Raw genomic sequence first — 21,513 nt, 5'->3', positions numbered from 1 at the left:
CACCTAAGTCGTGGTATTGAAGGTGGAGAGAGAACTGTACATGCACTCCCCCCACCCACAAATCCATCCAGCCCGAGACTAGAACCCACAACCCTTCGATTGGGAGTCCAACCCTCTAACCATTAGGCCACGACTTCCCCCTAATGAGTTATTACCTTTGTGCATACTTTGGAAATCGATGAAATGGCAGATCGCTTCTGGTGGACTGGTAAATTTTTGCAATTTATTGCAGAACACTGCTTGCGTTTTGACCACTTGCTCATCTTCTTCACAGTTTGGTTGTGTAACGATTTCAGCAGCTTTCAGTCCATGATGGCGGCCGCGCTTCCGCAGCACCATCTACAGACTGTTACCCATAAGACAACAGAGTTCCGCCTCTTGGGCTTCTATACTCTTTGCTACTACATCACTCTCGTCACTATATCAACAACACAAATATATCTTGACTCCATGTAGTGGTTATTTTGGGAAAATCCCAGGTATTTTAAAAAAGTAGGATTATACAAAAATATGTGCAAATATAAAATAAAATTAAGTAGCCTGTATAAAATTGCTAAATAAATATATCTATCGGTACTTGTTTACTTAAGTGAATTAAAATCAAGTACAATGTTGTACTTTAACTTGAGTAAAAATGAAAAAGGAGTACTTTTACTGAAGTAATATTTGATTATCTATATCTGTACTTTTACTCAAGTACTTGATTTGTGTACTTCGTCCCCTACTGCATACTGTGGAAACAATGTTCACCAATCAGTCTGGGGAAATTGTGAATGTAGAGGAAAGACTTTAGGATTGGCTATCTCAATGTATGTATGTGTGTGTGTGTGTGTGTGTGTGTGTGTGTGTGTGTGTGTGTGTGTGTGTGTGTGTGTGTGTGTGTGTGTGTTGGTTTTTGTGGTTTACAAGGACTTTTGACCTGAATACGCACCAGCATTACAGGGACATTTGGGTTTATGAGGACAGGGCCCATGTCCTTATAATTCCGACAGTGTAGATGCCTTTCTCTATGTCCCAGAAGCTCCCTCTCAAAGTTTCGCGCCATGTCCTAATATACCACAAAAATCTGAAATTTTACTATACACTGTGTATCCTCTGAGCTCGGGAGTGCGCCCCTGCAGCCCGGCCCCGGTACTGCATCCGCGTCATCGAAAATTTGCATATTTTACACTTGTGTAAGTTTGGAGGCCGCTGATTGGCTAGATCGGCATCGGAAGGCGGGAAAACAAAATGGCGGCGGTGGGCGGGGCTACATTCTGCCGCTAATAGCGCCGTACAAGTAAGTTAATGCAGTTTGGTAATTATTTAAACATTTTTTGTAATAATTTATCGATTGTATTTAATTATATAAATGCATACTGATCGTGCAATTAAACATGTTCCTTAAATATCATCATATAAAGTATGAATGTGACATCAAAGCTGTAATTACTCGGTTTAATATCTGTAAATTAATGTAACGCTATTAATGTAACGTTTCATAGATGGTTATTTAAATATATAATTATTATTATTATTATTATTATTATTATTATTATTATTATTATTATAATTATAAATCCCGTGTACACGTGCTTTAATCAGCGAGGCAAGTGTGACTGTTTGTAACTTCCTGTTTGGACCGGACACAATCTGTGCACCTGAAGCGAAGACATCTGTGGTGTGAAGCTGTTGGAAACAACTATTATATGAAAGGTTAGTAATACTGCTGTTAAACCGTTTCTCTGAGAGTTTGTGGCTCAGTTTGGCTTGTTCGTGAGTGTCTTCAGTGCTCTTTAGAAAGCAGCTAGCGCGTGATGCTAATGGCGCTAGCGTGATTACTGTAAGTCTCATCTATAAAGAGTAACATCAGACGAGACTCAGCAGTGCTTGTCAGTTTACATTCTTTTCGTTCACAGTATAACTGTAAAAGTAATAGAACAGTCTAGCCATCATAATAATCTGTTGTCATGGCTACAGTCTGAAGGGGAGGGGCAGTTCTGTTTACTATTATTATAACTGTTCAGCTTGGTTTAATTAATAAACTCAGAGATGTGCTCTTTTCACTTCCCAATATGTACTGTATATAATAGTTAAAGTCACCTTTATTTGTAGTGTGCTTTGTAGAATGCATATTGTGTCAAAGCACTTTTACAAAGATAACCAGTCAAAATAGTATATTCAGCATATGCTCAGAATACATCATATTCCACATATATTCTGTCCAACAGTTCTTATTGTTATTAAAGCTGACACATAGGATGGCTGAAGGTGTGAGGCGAAGGAGAAAGCTGAAGCCCGTGGAGGAGGCCATACAGTTTTCACTTGAACAGAAAGACAAGAATGGACTCGAGGGCAGGTTCATCAGTCATCTTAAAGGTGAGGTAAATTAATTGATTGAAGTTAAAGGTATAGTTCACCCAAAAGTGAAGATTTTGTCATCATATAGTCACCATTAGGTTGTCTCAGTCCTGTATATCTTTTGTTGGGCAAAATAAGACATTACTAACCATTTGATTGTTTGTAAATGATGACAGAATTTTCTTTCTATGCATTTAAAGTGACTCGTGTACTAAATCTGTCTCCGGTTGATGACGTGTGGTTCTCGTGATGGTTTCACCTCTCTGTTGTTGTTTAGGGAGGGGTGTGTTCAGCTGTACTGACTTTGAGAAAGGAGATTTCCTGCTGGAATACAGAGGAGACCTCATCAGCAAAGAAGAATGTGAGCGGAGGCAAAGAATATATCACGATGCACTTAAAGTTTTCATGTTTGAGTTTCGCTACAATGGAAAACTCCTCTGGTATGTACACGTGTTTGATCTACATGTTAACTGGTAATTAATTTACATGATTCAAAATGTGTCAGTGGAAATGTCAATGATTAGAGGTCATATTTTGCTATAATTATCAGTCATGTGTTTTCAAAGCTTGGTGATGAGTGTTAAATGATTGGTGATCACAGAATATGACATCTGCTGGTCCTAAGGTTTCAGTGCTGATATTGTCTGTCTCTTGTTTAGTGTCGATGCAGCCCGAGATGACGGTTCTCTTGGGCGGCTTGTAAACGATGACCATATTAACCCAAACAGCAGGATGAAGACGATTCGTGTGGATGGAAAACCTCACTTATGTTTATTTGCCACAAGGAGCATCTGTCCTGGTGAAGAGATCACATATGATTATGGTGATTCTGAGTGGCCATGGAGATGCACGGTACTGACACCTCTATAGTGTCCATTCTGACTTATTGGATTATAGTAAAGTAAAGGTATTAAACATCAGTTGTAACCTAAGTTAATGTTAGTAACTTTTTATTTTTTACATTACATGCATGTACATTCCAGTATGTCAGGATGTGTGTATGTTTACACCTGTTTCATGAGGACCATCATAAGAACATAGTCTTAACATGGTCTTGATGTCACATTGTGTGTGTTTACACCTGTGTTACGAGGACCCTGTTTTATGAGGACCGTCATAAGAACATAGTCTTGACATAGTCTTGATGTCACATTGTGTGTGTGTTTACACCTGTGTTACGAGGACCCTGTTTTATGAGGACCATCATAAGAACATAGTCTTGATGTCACATTGTGTGTGTGTTTACACCTGTGTTACGAGGACCCTGTTTTATGAGGACCATCATAAGAACATAGTCTTGTGTGTGTGTGTGTTTACACCTGTGTTACGAGGACCCTGTTTTATGAGGACCGTCATAAGAACATAGTCTTGTGTGTGTGTGTGTTTACACCTGTGTTACGAGGACCCTGTTTTATGAGGACCGTCATAAGAACATAGTCTTGATGTCACATTGTGTGTGTGTTTACACCTGTGTTACGAGGACCCTGTTTTATGAGGACCGTCATAAGAACATAGTCTTGATGTCACATTGTGTGTGTGTTTACACCTGTGTTACGAGGACCCTGTTTTATGAGGACCGTCATAAGAACATAGTCTTGATGTCACATTGTGTGTGTGTTTACACCTGTGTTACGAGGACCCTGTTTTATGAGGACCATCATAAGAACTTGGTCTTGACTGTACTGAAGAGTCCCAGTCAAGTCAAGACTTTTTTCTAAGAGAGAATGTAATCTGTTCCATTCTTTTAAGGACAAACACAATTATTTCAAGAACTTCTTGGATACCTTTATAGCTGCTGTGCCTTGTTCAGAGTTCTTTAGGTTCTTTAGACACTGATTCTACTCAGTTATCATTTAAAAATATGTGGTGATTAAATAAAACTGACTTTTTACCAACTCCTATTGCAAGATACTTAATCTAAATATAACAATTAGACATTTTCAATATCATATGGCCACAATGGGATGTGAATGATCCATATTTAGCCTAATATTTCACATCCACGCAGCCCAATGTCATGGTGATAACTAGGGTCTTCAAATACCAGGCTTTTGTCAAACAAACGACACACTGAGATTCTTCGGTCAAACATCAAGACCATGTTCTTATGATGGTCCTCATAAAACGGGGTCCTCATAACACGGGTCTAAACACACACACAATGTGACATCAAGACTATGTCAAGACTATGTTCTTATGACGGTCCTCATAAAACAGGGTCCTTGTAACACAGGTGTAAACACACACACACACCACCTGAAATACTGGAATATATATATATATATATATATATATATATATATATATATATATATATATATATAAATAAGCATGTAAGGTAATACATACAAAATCATGAACATTAACTTGGGTAACACTTGAAAATTGAAATATTGATCTGAAATATTGTAATCTTACTTTTAATTCACATTGATAAAATATAAGCAAGATTATAAAATTTGTTTTATATCAGTATTTTATGTGCTCATTTATTGTCACAGATGACTAATTTGATGTTCTTTTCTAGACTCTTAGTGTGGTTGAACCGTCCACTCTTGAAGTCAACACACTGTCCCAGTCAGAAGACACAGACGTAGAGAAGGTACTGCAATTGATTGAGTGATTTTATTTTATTGTTATTTTATCGTTTTAATTTATTATTTTATTATATTTTTTGATTTATTTACAGTTGTGTTCAAAATTATTCAACCCCCTTGACTTGCAAGACAATTTGCTGTGGAGGATAACATTTTATGAAATCAATTTAACGAAGGCATCAGTAAAGTATTAGAGAAAGTTTGTTAATACACTTTTGAGTGATTCTGAGAATGGAAAATTGATGAATCATGATAAAATTCGAATTGGCTCTAAACATTCATGTTCAAAATTATTCAACCCCCTTTGTGCAGAATCTTTTATTCTTTAAAATCACCAATAAACGCTGTCTGTAAGTGTTTAGAAGCTTCTGTCACCTCTCTACTACAGTTCGGCCCATTCCACACCTGAAAAAGCTTTCAGATCACTGATAATCTTGGGTTTTCACATTGCCACTGCTTTCTTCAAATTCAACCAGATATTTGAAATGAGAATTAAGCCTGGAGACTGAACAGGTCACTCAAGAACATTCTAGGACTGATCCCTGAACCAAGCAGAAGTAGATTTGGATGTGTACTCTGGGATGACTGTCCTGCAGGGAAGTCCATTGATCATCAGCTTCAGTCTTTCAGGCATCACAATTCTTGTCAAAATGGCCTGACACTTTAAAGAATCCATGATGTCCTTCATACAGTCATGATTTCCACTTCCTTCTACAGTAAAGAAACTCCATAACAGGACTGATCCACCTCCAAGTTTGACGATAGAGATGGTGTTCTTCTGCTTATGAGTTTTGCCTGTTTTGCAGCAGACATACTGCTGATCCATGGGTCCAAAAAGTTCCAGTTTGGTCACATCCCTCCATAAAACATTCCTCATGAGCTCCACAAGTCTACACAAATGAACTTTAGTTAGTTCAAGTCTGCCTTTTGTTCTTCTTGATCAAGAGTGGTATTCATCAAGATGTCTCAACATAAAGGCCATACTTGTCTAGTGTTCTTCTACACACCGCTTTGAAATGGTTTTCCTCCATTTATTGGGTCATCTTGCAAGTCTTTGGCTGTACATTGCAGATTTTTCTCAGTTGCTCTGATTAAACATTTTATGATATTGTGCTTTTTCTTCCACAACCTCAAAGGTTTTCTGGTAAAACACACTTTAAGCTAAGAAATAAGGCTGAGAGCTGTGTCTCTAGGAACTTTCAATGTCTTGGAAATCTTCATATAGCCTTAGCCTTTCTAAAGTAATACAATATTTCTTCAATTTTGCTTTTGTGAGATCTCTTTTGATATTTTAGCTACTTAACTTCAACACATGCATGGCCTAACTGTATGTGTAATGGCTCAAGCTAATTCTGTTTTTAATAGAGTTTCTAAAAGCTTAATTGTGTTTTGAGACTGTTACATTCCCCACCATGCAAATAAGTGATTTAAAAACAGCAATGTTGAATAGGGGTTGAATAACTATGACATAGCAGTATTATTAAAAAAATCTTATAACTCAAATGTATTACATTATATATTGACAATATCACTTTTAATATTCCAGAGAACTGTTATAGATGCAAGTTTTATTATATCCTGGATCTTCAGAAAAGCTTGTATTTGTAAAGTACTGCAGTCTCTAGGTGGTTGAATAATTTTGAACACAACTGTATTTATTTATTTTGCTTTGGTAACTCATTTATAACATAATTATTTTATTTTAATTTAATTTTTTGATTTCATGTTTTCAGCTGAAAGTTGTCAGTGATCAGTCAGAGTTGGACTCCAGTATCTGTGCAGCCTCTGAAGGACTGGAAAAGGTAATTCATTATCAATTTGTACAGTCCCTGAATCCTTTGTCTGCAGTAGAATGTTTATTTATTTTTTATTTCTGTTTCCTTAATTTCAGGTGACTCTGAAGAAGGACCAGTTACTATTGGATGATCAGGACTGTGTTGAGAAGGTAATTAAATGTGCATTGCATATTTTATGAAATGTTAGATTGATGTTGCAAGAAATCATCTCTACATAAGTCTTGCTTTTTTTCATTGTTTTCAGATGTCACCTGTCAAAGAGCATGTGTTGAATGAGGAGCAGAGCTTTTGTGCCCCAGTTGAAGGAGTTAAGGAGGTATTCACATGTTTCGGATGAACTGTTATTTCAGTGCAACAGTGATTGCTCTGAAGTCCATGTCTGCATGAACTGTACACTTTGCTGTTACTAAATGCATGTATTTAGTGACCTGTTTTCACTTTCAGTAATATTAGTCGATGTCTGAATCAGGGGTGTCCAGACTCGGTCCTGGAGGGCCAGTGTCCTGCAGAGTTTACACCGGCCCTCCAGGACCGCTCTAAATGTAGATTTGTAGTAATATATTGACCAGAACCTTTTAAGGTCTGTAACGTAAATGTTTTTAATGATTGTAAGTGATCTTATTAACTAAATGACCACAACTTCCCTGTCATTAAAAATACATTAAATTATTATTGAAAGACAATGCAGCTCGTAATGTAGTATCACATGTATGTTTTAGAATCTTTCTTTGTTGCTTTAATTTAACACTCACTGATGTTTTTTTCTTCACAGGTCTGCAGACATGTTGTGGTCACTTCAGCAATATCAAGCATGGATAAATGTGCTGAATGTGTGGGACCTGTTGCAGCTCTCAAGTGGATTGGCCTGAGATGTAAATGTTAGTATGGTGATTTGTACTCTATACATCATGACATTTCTATTTTTATCATTTTAGTATCACTAATCAACGTTATGAAGTCAGTTCAAAATGGGATAACTGTTGAGTTTGGCAGTAGGAGAGAAGGAGATTTCAGACCATTGCTAATGCACAGATATGTAATACCATTATTAATAATAGGAGTGTTACATTGTTTTCACCTTATTCTACGTTTAGGCATAGAATCTCGTGTTAGCGGTTGAACGTGTCCTGACATGTGACATTTCTTTTATAGTGTGCTCCAGTTTTTGGCATAAGTCCTGCTATCTGAAGTTTCATGAATGGGATGGAAGACGGTCATCGTGTGTAAGAAAATATTTGATTTGATACATTTGTTCCATATTTTTGAGTTATCGGTGCTGTAAATTAATCATAAATATTTTGACAATAGGAAGTAAGTTCAGAGGAAGATGAGCTGTCAGATGAGGATTACATACCTCAGTCAGAGTCAGACCATCAGTCAGACAGTTCAGATGAGTTGACAACAAGACCAGCACGTTACGACCAAGCTAAACTCTTAGATATACAGGAAGCTGCGTCATCTAAGTTTAGTGAACATCTGAGATCAGATGTAACTACCCTGAATGTGTCTAAGGGCAAAGGAAAAGGAGTCCTGAAGGTCATGGAAGCAGCAAGTGTGTATGATGAGTCTGATTTAATGTGTCATGAGGAGCAGTTTACTGATTTTGAGACAGACAGTGAATCAGACTTTCCCAGAAAGCAAGGCTCAGTGGTATGCAGGTCAACAGATGTGCTTATGTCATCACCTCAATCACACAATAGTAAGCTTTTGAATTCAAAAAGCACAGTAACATTGAGAGAAGAGAGGGAACGCAGCATGGCTGGAGGTGATCATTGTGTGCAGTCACCAAAAATCTCCTGTTCAGCAAATAGGAAGAATTATTGTTACATCTGTGGGAAACCTCAGTCCAAGTTAGCGCGCCATTTGAAAACTCATATGGCTGAAGTTGAAGTTGTTCAGGCTTTGTCACTCCCAGTTCACTCAAAAGAACGTAAAGCAATGCTGCAAAAGCTCAGGAACAAGGGCAACTTTCAGCATAACACTGACGTTTTACAGTCTGGAGAGGGGGCTCTTAAAATAAAACGAGCACCAAAAAGAAAGTGTGATTCAAAGCAGTTTTTGCATTGCATGTACTGCAAAGGGTTGTTTGTACGGAGAGATCTGTGGCGTCATTTAAAAAGATGTCCCTCAAAACCAGCAGCTGACAGTGAAGAGCAAGGGAGGAGGAGAGTCTTGGGCCTGGCATCTATGGCAGAGTCTTCATTCAGTCAGCACATATCACAAGGAGTTTGGAAACTCTTAGGTGTGATGAAGCAGGATGACATTTCCGCTGTGGTCAAAAATGACCTGAGTATTCTTCAGCTTGCACAGTCGTTTTTTAACAAACATGGTCATGACCCTACCAAATTTGAGTATATTCGACAAAAACTCCGTGAAGTTGGAAGATTGTTGCTGACTTTGCGTAGACAGTTTTCTGTGTACAGTCTTGAAGAAGCTCTGAAACCTGCCAATTTTCATAGACTTATTCGAGCGGTTCAAATGGTGTCTGGCTATGATGATGAGAGCCACTGCTACCAAAGCCCAAGCCTTGCCCTGAAACTGGGGCATTCGTTGAATAAGATTTGTGAAATCATTCAGTGCCGAGCACTGATGTCTGAAGACAAGGAATTGATCTCATCAACAGAGACCTTCAAAAAGCTCTACTCCTCAAAGTGGTCTGAGATGATCTCACACACTGCTTTGGTGACACTGAATGAGGCCAAATTTAACAAGCCATCAACACTTCCCTTCACCCAGGATGTCCAGTCTCTTCATCAGCTCCTTGAGAAGACTGCACATACTGCTTTTCATAAACTACAAGAGACTGCATCTCCTCAAAGCTATGCAGAACTGGCCAAAGCAACACTCACCAGAATCATTGTTTTCAACCGCAGACGTGCAGGAGAGGTCTCTAAAATGCCGCTGAAGGCTTTCAATGAAAGGGACGGCACTTCTCTCCATGAAGATGTAGCGATGGGCCTGAGCAAGTTTGAGCAGAAACTCTGCAGCCATTTCAGTCGAGTTGAGATCAGGGGGAAGAGGGGAAGAAAGGTTGCGGTTCTTCTCTCTCCTGATATGGTCGATGCCCTGATGCTACTGGTCAGCAGGAGAGGTACATGTGGAGTGCTAGACACTAATACTTTCTTGTTTGCTCGGCCAAACTGCCAGAGTTACTACAGAGGCCAGGACTCTCTGAGGGTATATGCAAGGGAATGTGGAGCTCAAAATCCAGAATTTCTCAGATCCACTCATCTTCGCAAGCACGTGGCTACACTCTCTCAAATCCTAAACCTGAAAAACAACGAGTTAGATCAGGTTGCTGATTTCTTAGGGCATGACATCCGTGTCCACCGTGACTATTACAGACTGCCAGAAGCCACTACTCAGCTTGCTAAAATATCAAAGCTACTGTTAGCCATGGAAAAGGGCTGCCTTCCTAATCTTCAAGGCAAATCCCTTGATGACATTGAGATTGAAGGTACGTCCATCCTAGCATGTTTAGCACAGCGGGTCTTTTAAACTCACAGGGAGGTTTAAGAAAAGTAATCTCTGAAATATGTCTTGTGTTCGTTGTCATTAGGAATGGTTTATAAATGGTGTGTGATTGTGTTATTTCACTTCTGAATGCAGATGTTTTTCATGTTCTGAGTTTTATTTTTCATTGAAGATGAGATCATCATGACGGATTCTGATGACAGTGATCCTGAAGAAAGTGAATCTGATGATGAGGCTCTTGCTGGAGCTGCGGGAAACTCCAGTAATGCTGGTATGTGTCAGCTAAGTTTTTTTTATTTTTAAATCATCAAAGTCAAAAATTATATTGGGTAACACTTTATTTTAGGGTCTCTAAACTACAGTGGTTTGAAAGTGTTGGCCCCCTTCCTGATTTCTTATTTTTTTGCATGTTTGTCACACTAATGTTTCAGATTATCAAACAAATTTAAATATTAGTCAAAGGTAACAAATTTAAAAGTAAACACATGCAGTTTTTAAATGAAGGTTTTTATTATTAAGGGAAAACAAGATCCAAAACTACATTGCCCTTTGTTCAGAAGTGCCCCCCCCCCCACCTTTGAAACTGGTTTATCACACCTGAGTTCAGTTTCTCCAGCCACACCTCTTCACAGTTAAGAAATCTCTTAAATAGGACCTGTCTGATAAAAAGTGAAGTAGACCAAAAGATCCTCAAAAAACTAGACATCATGTCGACATTCAAAAATATGCAGACACAAATGATAAAGAAAGTAATTGAGATCTATCAATCTGGAAAAGGTTATACAGTTTTGGGACTCCAATGAACCACAGTGAGAGCCATTTTTCACAAACTAAAAAAAGTAAAAAGTTTATTTGATTAGTGTTTTTTTTACGATACAAATCATTGCAAAGCAACTTCACATAAAATTAAGTTTCTACACTATTTAGTAGTAGCTTATAAGTGGTGACTGTCAGTTTATGTGCATATGACAGGAATCAGACATAATCAACCAGACGATGAAAACTATTAACAGCAATTATAATGTGATTGCATAGTAAGCAGCAATATTTGTTAGTTCTGTATGTTGGTTCAGTGTTAACATCATCTGAGTTCCTCTGAGGGTCAGCATCATCTCTTCTCAGGTGTTCTGGATCCAGACTGGAGCTTGTGTAAATCCTAGTTACCACGGGATGAAGATCCAGCAGAAACAGAGAAACACATTGAGGCATCCTTAGCATAGCTGCTGTTCCAACCAAGTACAATTAATTAGTTTAACCCAAGCTAAATTTGATCAGATACAACTGCAGTCACAAATTATGAGATGCATTATTGCTAATTGAAAAATATGTTTTTAATCTAGATTTAAACAGAGAGAGTGTGTCTGAACCCCGAACATTATCAGGAAGGCTATTCCAGAGTTTGGAGCCAAATGTGAGAAAGCTCTACCTCCTTTAGTGGACTTTGCTATCCTAGGAACGACCAAAAGTCCAGCGTTTTGTGACCTTAGGGAGCGTGATGGGTTGTAGCGTGGTAGAAGGCTAGTTAGGTACGCTGGAGCTAAACCATTTAGGGCCTTATAGGTAAGTAATGATAATTTGTAACTGATACGGAACTTAATAGGTAGCCAGTGCAGAGACTGTAAAATTGGGGTAATATGATCATATTTTCTTGACCTCGTAAGGACTCTAGCTGCTGTATATGGTGGTGGTAGTGTCATGGTCTGCTTCTGGACCTGGAAAACTTACTGTGATAAATGGAGAAATCTGCTGTTTACCAAAAAATCCTGAAGGAGAATATCTGGCCATCTGTTGTGACCTCAAGCTCAAGCAAACTTGGGTTCTGCAGCAGGATAATGATCCAAAACACACCAGCAAGTCCACCTCTGAATGGCTGAAGAAAAACAAAATGTAAGAGTGGCCTGGTCAAAGTCCTGACCTGAATCCTATTGAGATGCTGTGGCATGACTTTAAAAAGTTGTCCATGCTTGAAAACCCTCCAATGTGGCTGAATTACAATTCTGCTTAGATGAGTGGACCAAAATTCATCCACAGCGCTGTAACAGACTTTACATTTAATTGGAAGTTATCGCAAACACTTGATTGCAGTTGTTGCTGCTTAGGGTAGCCAAACTGATTATTAGGTGTAGGGGCAAACATTTTTCACACAGGGTAATGTAGTTTTGGTTTTTGTTTTCCCTTAATAATAAAAACCTTCATTTAAAAACTGCATGTTGTGTTCATTGGTTTTCTTTGACTTATATTTACATTTGTTTGATGATCCGAAACATTAAAGTGTGATAAACATGCAAAAAAATAAGGAACCAACACTTTTTCACACCGCTGTAGTTTCTTATTAGTGTGCGTAGTAGTAGTAGTAGTAGTAGTAGTAGTGGTGGTGGTAGTAGTAGTAAGCACTTATTAATAGCTTATTTTACATGACCTTATTCTACATCCCTAATCCTACCCAATACCTTAATGTAACAACTATCTTATTTACTTTTAATAAGCAGAAAATTAGGAATTTGAGGGAAAAGTTGTAGTTAATAGTGTTCCCTATTATAAAGTGTTACCTTGTATTATATTAGTCCAGCATTTATAACAGGATATTACTAAAATATATATATATTAATTATTTATTTTTTATTTATTTATTTTTTTAATGACTGATTGTCTGCAGGTGTTCAGAAGATGCCCATTGAGAGCACCACTGAACTTCCTGAAGGTACCAGAGGTTTAAATTGCAATGGCACCATCAATGTTGCAAAGCACATGAGCTCTCGTAGAGTTAGAACTCACTAAAGTATGTATTCTTCTGTACAGAGAGTGAGAGTGAGGCAGAAACTGAAAACCCACGGAGAGGGCAGAAGGTGTCCTGGTCAAACGCTGAAGTTACAGCTGTAATGAAACATTTTAAGGGCCACATAGCTAAAGGAAAACTGGCCACACTGACTGAATGCCAGCAGTGTAAATCTGCTGAGGATCCTGTTTTGGTGAGACGCAGTGCACAGAACATAAGGGATTTTGTAAGAAATCGAGGAATTAGCTTAAAAAGGAAAACCCAAAGCAAGTGATGTTACAGTACATTTTGTGTGTTCTTGATGCCATTCAATTAACATTAGCACTTTGGCTGTTGTTTTTATTTCCCATAGTGCAATACTGTTATGCCAGCAATTCATACGAATATCTCCTTGTAGAAATCGAGGTTGACTGTTAGTTTGTCAAAAATTACAAAATTGTGTCAATTTCTCATTGATTTTTGGATGACCTGTCCCTTAAAGAGAATTTAACTTCCAGAATGAAAACTGTCATCATGTACTAACCCTCCACTTGATCCAGACCTGCATCAGTTTCTTTCTTCTGTTGAACACAAAACAAGATCTGTTAGTATCTGAACAGTTAATGGGCATCATTGACTTTCATAGTATTTTTTTTTTTTTTCTTCGTACTATAGAAGTTAACGGTGCCCATCAACTGTTCAGATACTAACAGATCTTGTTTTGTGTTCAACAGAAGAAAGAAACTGATGCAGGGCTGGATCAAGTGGAGGGTGAGTACATGATGACAGTTTTCATTCTGGAAGAAAACCATTCCTTTACAGATAAATCTGTTTCTCTACACATCTGCAGCATGTATTGTGTGCTCAGAGAGTTAATCTCATGCACACTGTGTGTTTAGTGAGGTACTTACAACATGAGGATTGCCTTTTGATTTGATTTATAGTTTTTTTTTTTTTTTTTTTTTAGTTGGTGAATTACACTTAATTATTTGATGTTTGTTTTGTGTGGCATTCCTTTTTTTTTTTTTTTAAGATTACCCGTTTAATTAATTGGCGAATTTGACAACATGTTTATTTTTATTTCACAAATTTAAGTCATTATTAAAGTACTTCTAAAACACATTGGTGTCTGTAATGTTGTGTATTGTGTTAAAGATCCTGTACTCTTTAACCACCTCAGTCTTAGTAATGCAGCATAGGGACATGTCTGTGTGTTGTGTATGGGGTCACGTACCTGTAAAACACATTGGTCCCTGTAATACAGAGAATGGACATGTTTTGTGTATTGTAAAACGAGTGTCCTCATAAATCAATCGGACCCTATAAATACCAATTATGTAATGGGCGGGAACATTATAGGAGGGGCGTGACAGTCCTTGTGTACCACCAAAATATCATATTGTCATATTATCAATTCTATTGTGTGTAAAGAAAATCCAAAGTGATATTTGTGTTCTGCAGAGTAAAACAAATTTTTTGATAGTTTTATCATCTCTGTAGGACACCGGGAAAGGGGTGTCCCCTTAAACCACCATCCAACTGGTTTGGCCATCAGAGTACTGCTAAACCACAAAAACCAGTATGTGTGTGTGTGTGTGTGTGTGTGTGTGTCTGTGTGTGTGTCTGTGTCTGTGTAAGCCAGTACACCTTACTATTTGCATGTGGACCATATCTGGCACTAAATAAATTTATCCAGTAAGCATAATGATTAAGGAGGGGCCTCACACAAAGAGCAGCCTAGGGGCCCCTTGACCACCTTAATCCGCCCTCCGAGTATTACAATAATCTTTACCCCAAATTTCCATACAGTTCTTCTCTTTTTAGTGTTTCTATTTTGTATTTTATGTCTCAAAAAAAGTCATTGGAAATGGTAAAATAAGATTTTAAAGAGCATTTGAAATGTAATTCAGTACACTGCAGCAGGATGTTTGACAGACATTGACAATGGATGAAATAAGGTAAAGGAATGGGGGAAAATGAAGAAAAACGAAAGGATAATAGAAAGGGGCTTTAGGATGTTTGACTTAAGTTTGGACTAACTAAATTATGAAGATTGCATCATGATCTCCACTGTTACTAACACTTGTATTACATGAAAAGTCAACATTTAATAAGAGAATGATGTCCCCCAGGACAGCACGCCAAAATATGCCTACTATTCACTTTCAGATTAGATGTAAGGGTGAACTCGTGAAACAAATAATTTAAATTTTTTGTTTTTACAAAATAAATAATAATAATAAAACACTGTATCTGTTTCTAAATTTGTGACATTTATGAGTATAAAATTTAATGGGAACAGTACTAATTTTGTTTCTCTCGCAACACACTCGCTTATCCTGCCTGAAAAGACAAGTCCATAAGCATTACAGTTCACGTCTGCAGTAAGAATTAACTAACAGACGCGAATCCTGAAAACAAATAATTTCAGAGCAAATCATGACTTTTCACCTACCTCTGACTAGGTGTAAGATTTCATCTCAGACGTAGCACTACGCCAAGATTGGTGCAACAGGTATAAATTCAACGCACGACTTAAAGGCCGTGTTGCAAGGTTAATTTTTAAACTAATTTGTGCAATTTTCTTGTTGGTGTTAAACATTTAAACTATTATCCATTGTATTTTATGTTGTTGGGTATCACAAAACGGAATGTAATACGAAAAGTAGGTACTATCTTACAGCGGTCTCCTTTCCCCTACAATGCATTGCATCACGTCACGTAGGGGAGAGAATTTACCAAAGCACACCTTGAGGGCATTGAGAGTGACTAGAGAGACGAGTAGTAGACGAGAGTATTCAGATACCGCAGATTATAGATAAACAGATAAATACATAGATATATGTATAGATAGATAGAGAGATATTGAAAATGTAGATTTTTTTCACTCGGTGCTACTCAATGACAGTAAAAAATAAATAAAATGATATATATATATATATATTCGGTGTGTGTGTGTCGTATTGTGCACTGCTGCTCGTAAACTAGCTCCAGTGCTCATTGCTGCGATGCTAATTGATAGCAACTCACAAGGACACTTCACCAACTCTCCACACATTCTCCTCGGACCAGGCTTTGATGGACATCAGTTCTTGGCAATTCCTCATTTGCCCTCTTATGGCTGGCTCTGTCATGATTCTGCCCTTGTGTCCTTGATTTTTCTAGTCTTGAGGCAGGATCATGACAGGCCCGTGTTTTGTGTGCAAGCACATGGTCTTTCTTTGGGCCATGTGCTTGTGTTTAGGGGTGCTCCGATCACGATCGGCCGATCATTAATGCGCATCTTAGGTTTTCTAATCAGCAGTTAATTCCATCAGGTGAGTGATTTCACATAGAGCAGCTGTTACTACACAGAGCCGTTGTTAACTGAGAAGATGCGCCAAAAAACGCTGAAAATGAAGTGGATTTGCGCATCTTCTCTATTAACAACGGCTCTGTGTAGTAACAGCTGCTCTATGTGAAATCACGCACCTGATGGAATTAACCACTGATTAGAGAACCGGCTTTACTGACGAGATGCGCATAATGATCGCCAGGCCTGTTGCGAAAAGGCAGGCAAACCAAGCAATTGCTTGGGGCCCCGAGCTGGCCTGGGGCCCCAAGACAACGACTGGTTAAGAATAAAATGCAACGACACTGTGTGAGCGCCCCTTTGATCGTCAATGCAGTAACGTGTTATGACACTGTTATCGGTATCCCCCTCAAGGGGGCCCCTCTCAGTAGTCACTGAGAGCAGCCAGCCAACCACGTGATCTCACGTGATGGACTAATTTATGTAAATATTAAGCCGGAAAAGTCTTTTTAAATATGAATCCTGCATGTTCTGCGTGTCTCTGTTAATGAATGGAGCAGAAGCGCGACTTCCTTTATTAACACACACTGAAGTGCACGTGACGCTCGCGGTAATTTCAGCATCTGCTGTCTCACTAAATAAGACGAGAACACATGAACAACATCTGCAGAACTGCTCTGACAGTCACTTCATGAGCATCTGACCGTTTGATTTGAGTAAATCTAGCGTCACATCACATACACAGAACTGTAAAGGTACGTCAACCCGTCAAAATAAAAGTCCTGTTTTACACAAGTATTTGCCAGAGATGTATTACTATTGTCAGAGACAGTTTGCTATTGTTCAGCAGAATGTACATAGCCTACTACTAAAAAAAATCTAACTTTTTTTTTAAAGGTTTAGTCACACAAAATTTCTTCCATGTTTTATTTTTAATAGTTAATACCCACTGTTTACCAAAAAGTAAAGTTTGCTTCATTTTCAATAATTAAAATATAAATTAAATTAATGTTTTGTGTTTAATGTTTAATGTGCATCTCAGAAAATGCTTTATTTAAAATTTAATGCCACTTAAATGCACTCAATTCATCTGTCAACTTTATTGTCATTGTTCACAGTACAAGTACAGACAGAGAAACAATGGATAATAATTAAATGTTTATTTTTGATGTATGCGTTGCATTTAAAAATAAAAAAATATAAAATTTCTAAAGAAACTTAGTTGTTCATTTTAAGAGACCCAGGAGGAGTCTTATTTTCTCTTGCATAATTAATATTAATAAGCAAAAACACATTTTCTCCGTTTACTCGATTAATCGATGGAATTTTTTGGTAGAATACTCGATTACTTAAAAATTTGATAGCTACTGCCCTAGATGAAAGTGGCATAGCAAATAGCATGCTATACTATTCCACCGTGATAATCTATTTACCAAATGGGGGTTATGAAAACCACACAATAAATTCTGTGCATCAAACATAAGCTTGGGATGTTTTTAAGCATTGGTAGTGAAAGCAGCTGCCTGAATCCCTTCCCTTCTAATATCATAATATGGAAATGCTAACATATCTTTAAGTTTTTGGTAAACTTTATAATAAGTAAAAATACTGTTTGCTAACAGTTAAATGACAATTAACTCAAGATTAATTAACTATCAATTTACCATCTTTTAATGATTGTTATTACAAAGTGTCTATCATCTAACTTAGTTAGCAACTATGGTTTTGGAAAAGCACCCCTGAGCTGTTAATATTGACCTCTTACAATATGCTAACAGTGAAATGGTAAAACGTACTTCACAGGTAATTTCCCAGCTACACCATCAACTTCATTGATTAACAGTTTAAACTGATAAGTGTGTGCTGTCATATTATTAGAAAAAAAAAACATTGCAAATATCTATTGAATTCCCACCAAACTATTTTTTCAAGCAGCATTTGCACTGTAAACCTTTTTTATGTATATAAAGTGTGGGTGAACTTAAACTGTATAGCTATGCTGTGGTTCCTGTAGGCTTTGCGTGCGTGCGGGGGGTCGGGGGGCCTCTATGTCCATTTTGCTTGGGGCCCCCAAATTCCTTCAAACGGCCCTGACGATCGTGATCGGAGCACCCCTACTTGTGTTGTCTCGTTTACTTGCCCCGCCCCCTTGTTATCCTTGTTCTGTCATTATTGCTTTACCTGTGTCACCTGTTATGTTATCATTAGTCTCCATATTTCAATCCCCTTGTGTTTGCTGTCTAATGCGGTTCATTGTTACACTTTGAAGAAACATTGCGGATTGTTTTTTCTGTAGTGTGAGTTCCTGAGTGAAGAGTCTTTTGTTTCATTATTTGTTTCTAGTCTTAGTCTTGTTAAGTTTTTTGTCTACTCCCTAATCGTTGTTTTCCCCCTCGTAAGCTTTTTTTCCCCTATTTGTCATTAATAAACCCTGTGTGTAGTGCATTCTGTCTGTGCCTGAGTTCATCCCTGCACCCCCACGAGACAGGCTCGATCGAAATTACACGGCTGCGGGCCATCATACATGTTGGCTCTTGCCACCTCTTCCTCATCCCAGTCAGTCGCTATAGTTCTGATGCTGCGTTCCAGGCAGGTTTTTGAGCTCGTAATCACTATTTCATACCACTACTAACGACTTTGTACCGTTCCAGGCAAGTTACGCCAAACTGTCTGAGCGCAAGGAACTGTAACGTGTACCACTTGCATAAACACTGCATCCGTAGGCAGTATTATTCGTAGGGGCTGTCATCGTTGTTTCGCGTGCTGTGTGACCTCGGAACTCGGAGTACATCGATCTAGTATGAGTAACGAGTTCACGGGTGGGAAGTCACAGGTTTGATTGCCGTTCCAGTGCACTTTCACGGGTTTAAGGTTGGAAAAACACGGGTTACGGGTTGCCTGGAATGCAGCATCATACTAGGCTGAGGCTACCTTTCCTCGACTTCTCCCCAATGTGACGTAATCACAGAGTTGCGTAAAAAAAACGTTAATACCAAAAACTTAAAAAAATAGGTCTTTAAGCCAATTTTTTAGACATTTAAAAAAATATATACATATCTTGAGTGATTTATGTACCCATTAATCGAAAGTGGTGGTTAATCTGCAACAAGGCCTTTAAAGTACTTTTTATGTCCAGCCTAGTCTTACGACTGGGTGTACTTCCAGCTGGTGCAACCGGCCCCATATTATTAAAGCAGACAGTCAAGCACAATAGCCCAGAATATGAACATAACTCGGTAAACTGCACTTAAAGTGTAGGCTATCCCTCATAGAAAAAAAAAACAAAACGCTTAATTAATGTACTAAGACAGTGGTATAAAAATGCCGAATTCGGGTTATAGTATACTAATAAATGATACATGAAAGAAAGTAAGCCCAGAAGAACAGAAGCATAAAGAAAATGCAGTTTTATTTTAAACTTGGCACAACAAACATTAGACGTCATATGGACGTACCTTTGCTCATTGGGTGGACTCAATTTAAAATACAGCCAGCTTTGCTTATAGTTTAAGACATGGTTTTGGGCCATTCTAAAACACCTAATGTGGATGTAGCTTCTATAACAGTGACATTGATGGCCCAATTCGGTAAGGCATAATAAATCCTATTAATGCTACTAACAATTATAATAGGCTATTAATAACCTTATAAATATTGCTATCAGTAAAGCAAATAGCCATAATACAACATTTCCTTCCCATTTAAAACCATCAGGCTATAGAAAGGCTATATGCTTAAGGGAGGCTAATGGACAAAGACAGTAGCTATGAAACCAAAAATATGGTAAACAGTTTATTACTAAAATATTGATATTGATATTGATGTGAAAAATCATAATGAACAAAAATGTGCCGCACTGAGAGTGGGACGGCGCTCACGATATGGCACAGACATAGTACAGATTATTTAAATTGACTGTGTAACATTATATCTGTATTGGTGATTCTTCATTTTAATAATGAACATGTGTGCATATGTGTGCATGAGGCACTAGCGCAATCAAATCTCTGAAACAAAATACTCCGTCACTTAGGCTACAGTAGGGCATAATTCGATTTTGAATTCAGTTTGAAGATTCAACAATATAAAAAGATTATTATAAATGTTATAAATTGAACACTTATCTCATTTCGCTCTGGAACTTATATGAGAATGGATTGATTTTATATAGGCTTAACAGTTCAACAAAAAAAGCAATATTAAGTGTACATTTTTCATTTTAAAAGAAGCCTACATTTTAAACACAATATTATCCATTTTGTATTTTACAATGAAATAATATTTCCTACGAAATCCGCAACAAAACATGCGTCTCAAAGAGTCTTCTTTATGAGGGATACGCTTAAAATGCAATTGACTGGGTTATGTTCATATTCTGGCCTGCTTGTCTGTATATGCTTTATTAAAAGGTGTGTACTGAATTTAGTAATTTAATGTTCTGCATTAAGCGTTTTAGTATGTCCCAAAACTGTACCTTTATAAGCATGCTATTTCGTCCAAGTTCAAAATTAAACTCTATGAACTGTTCAACTGTGCGCTGTAAAGTGAACAGGAAGAGTTTGTCTGAGCTCAGCTGGTTTTGTGAGAGAACGTAAAAGTTTTGCGAGGGAATGCACATACTTTTGCGAGAACACAAAAAATGTTGCGAGGGAACGCAAAGTTTCTTGAGGGAACGCTAAAGTTTTGCGAGAGAACACAAAAAATCTAAAAATATATTTTTTTCCTCCCACCCAAAATGTTTTCACATATTTTTCCACCACAATGACCCTTTAGGGGCTCCATAAATTCTATTTAATGTCATTCAATTTGATTTTCTATAATTTTATTTCACTTTAACAATCAGCTTGCTTACTGGTTAGAAACATAGTTTATAGGAGCAGCAGACAAAGCAAGAAAATCAAGACAATGTAAGTGTGCAGTTTACTATGGGACGCCATTTGTAAAGTGGCTCACCCTGAAAAGAACAACATTTTGTCACATTTAGCTTCAAAAAACAATATTTGTCAACTTAGAGATATCTTATTTAGTTAAATCAAAATATTAAATGTTACACCTAAATGTTGAATCTAAATGATAAATCTAAATCTAAATCTATGCTAAATGTTTCGGGTGAAACTAAATATTTAACTAATATGCAAATTCAAAATGCTGATGACGGGTAGTGCCAAAATAAAAGCTCGAGTAGGTCAGTGTTTATAGCATCGTGTCAAATAAGTAACGAACAAAAACCATCTCAGCCGAGGAAACTGACTCTTGGAC

At 37.6% G+C, this 21,513-nt stretch overlaps 1 protein-coding gene across 2 annotated transcripts; it reads left to right on the top strand.

Moving 5' to 3' along the window:
• The first annotated feature begins 837 nt into the window (after nt 1-837).
• On the top strand, nt 838-13,558 carry LOC127941542 (uncharacterized). Of its 2 annotated transcripts, none has more exons than XM_052536681.1 (15): nt 838-1,279; nt 1,585-1,695; nt 2,229-2,358; nt 2,618-2,780; nt 3,000-3,192; nt 4,868-4,942; nt 6,671-6,739; nt 6,829-6,882; nt 6,978-7,049; nt 7,506-7,611; nt 7,886-7,956; nt 8,042-10,190; nt 10,380-10,478; nt 12,864-12,908; nt 13,007-13,558. In XM_052536681.1, the coding sequence occupies exons 3-15, from the start codon at nt 2,241-2,243 to the stop codon at nt 13,255-13,257; spliced, it is 3,465 nt and encodes a 1,154-aa protein (XP_052392641.1). In that variant the 5' UTR covers nt 838-1,279; nt 1,585-1,695; nt 2,229-2,240; the 3' UTR covers nt 13,258-13,558. The 2 variants fall into 2 exon arrangements, with proteins under 2 accessions (XP_052392641.1, XP_052392642.1); XM_052536682.1 differs by having other exon boundaries at nt 2,211-2,358.
• The last annotated feature ends 7,955 nt before the right edge of the window (nt 13,559-21,513 follow it).

This window comes from Carassius gibelio, chromosome A21 (genome assembly GCF_023724105.1).
Source record: "Carassius gibelio isolate Cgi1373 ecotype wild population from Czech Republic chromosome A21, carGib1.2-hapl.c, whole genome shotgun sequence".
Taxonomy (NCBI): domain Eukaryota; kingdom Metazoa; phylum Chordata; class Actinopteri; order Cypriniformes; family Cyprinidae; genus Carassius; species Carassius gibelio.
The sequence above is the reverse complement of the archived record's forward strand: the minus strand, read 5'-3'. Positions and strand labels throughout refer to the sequence as shown.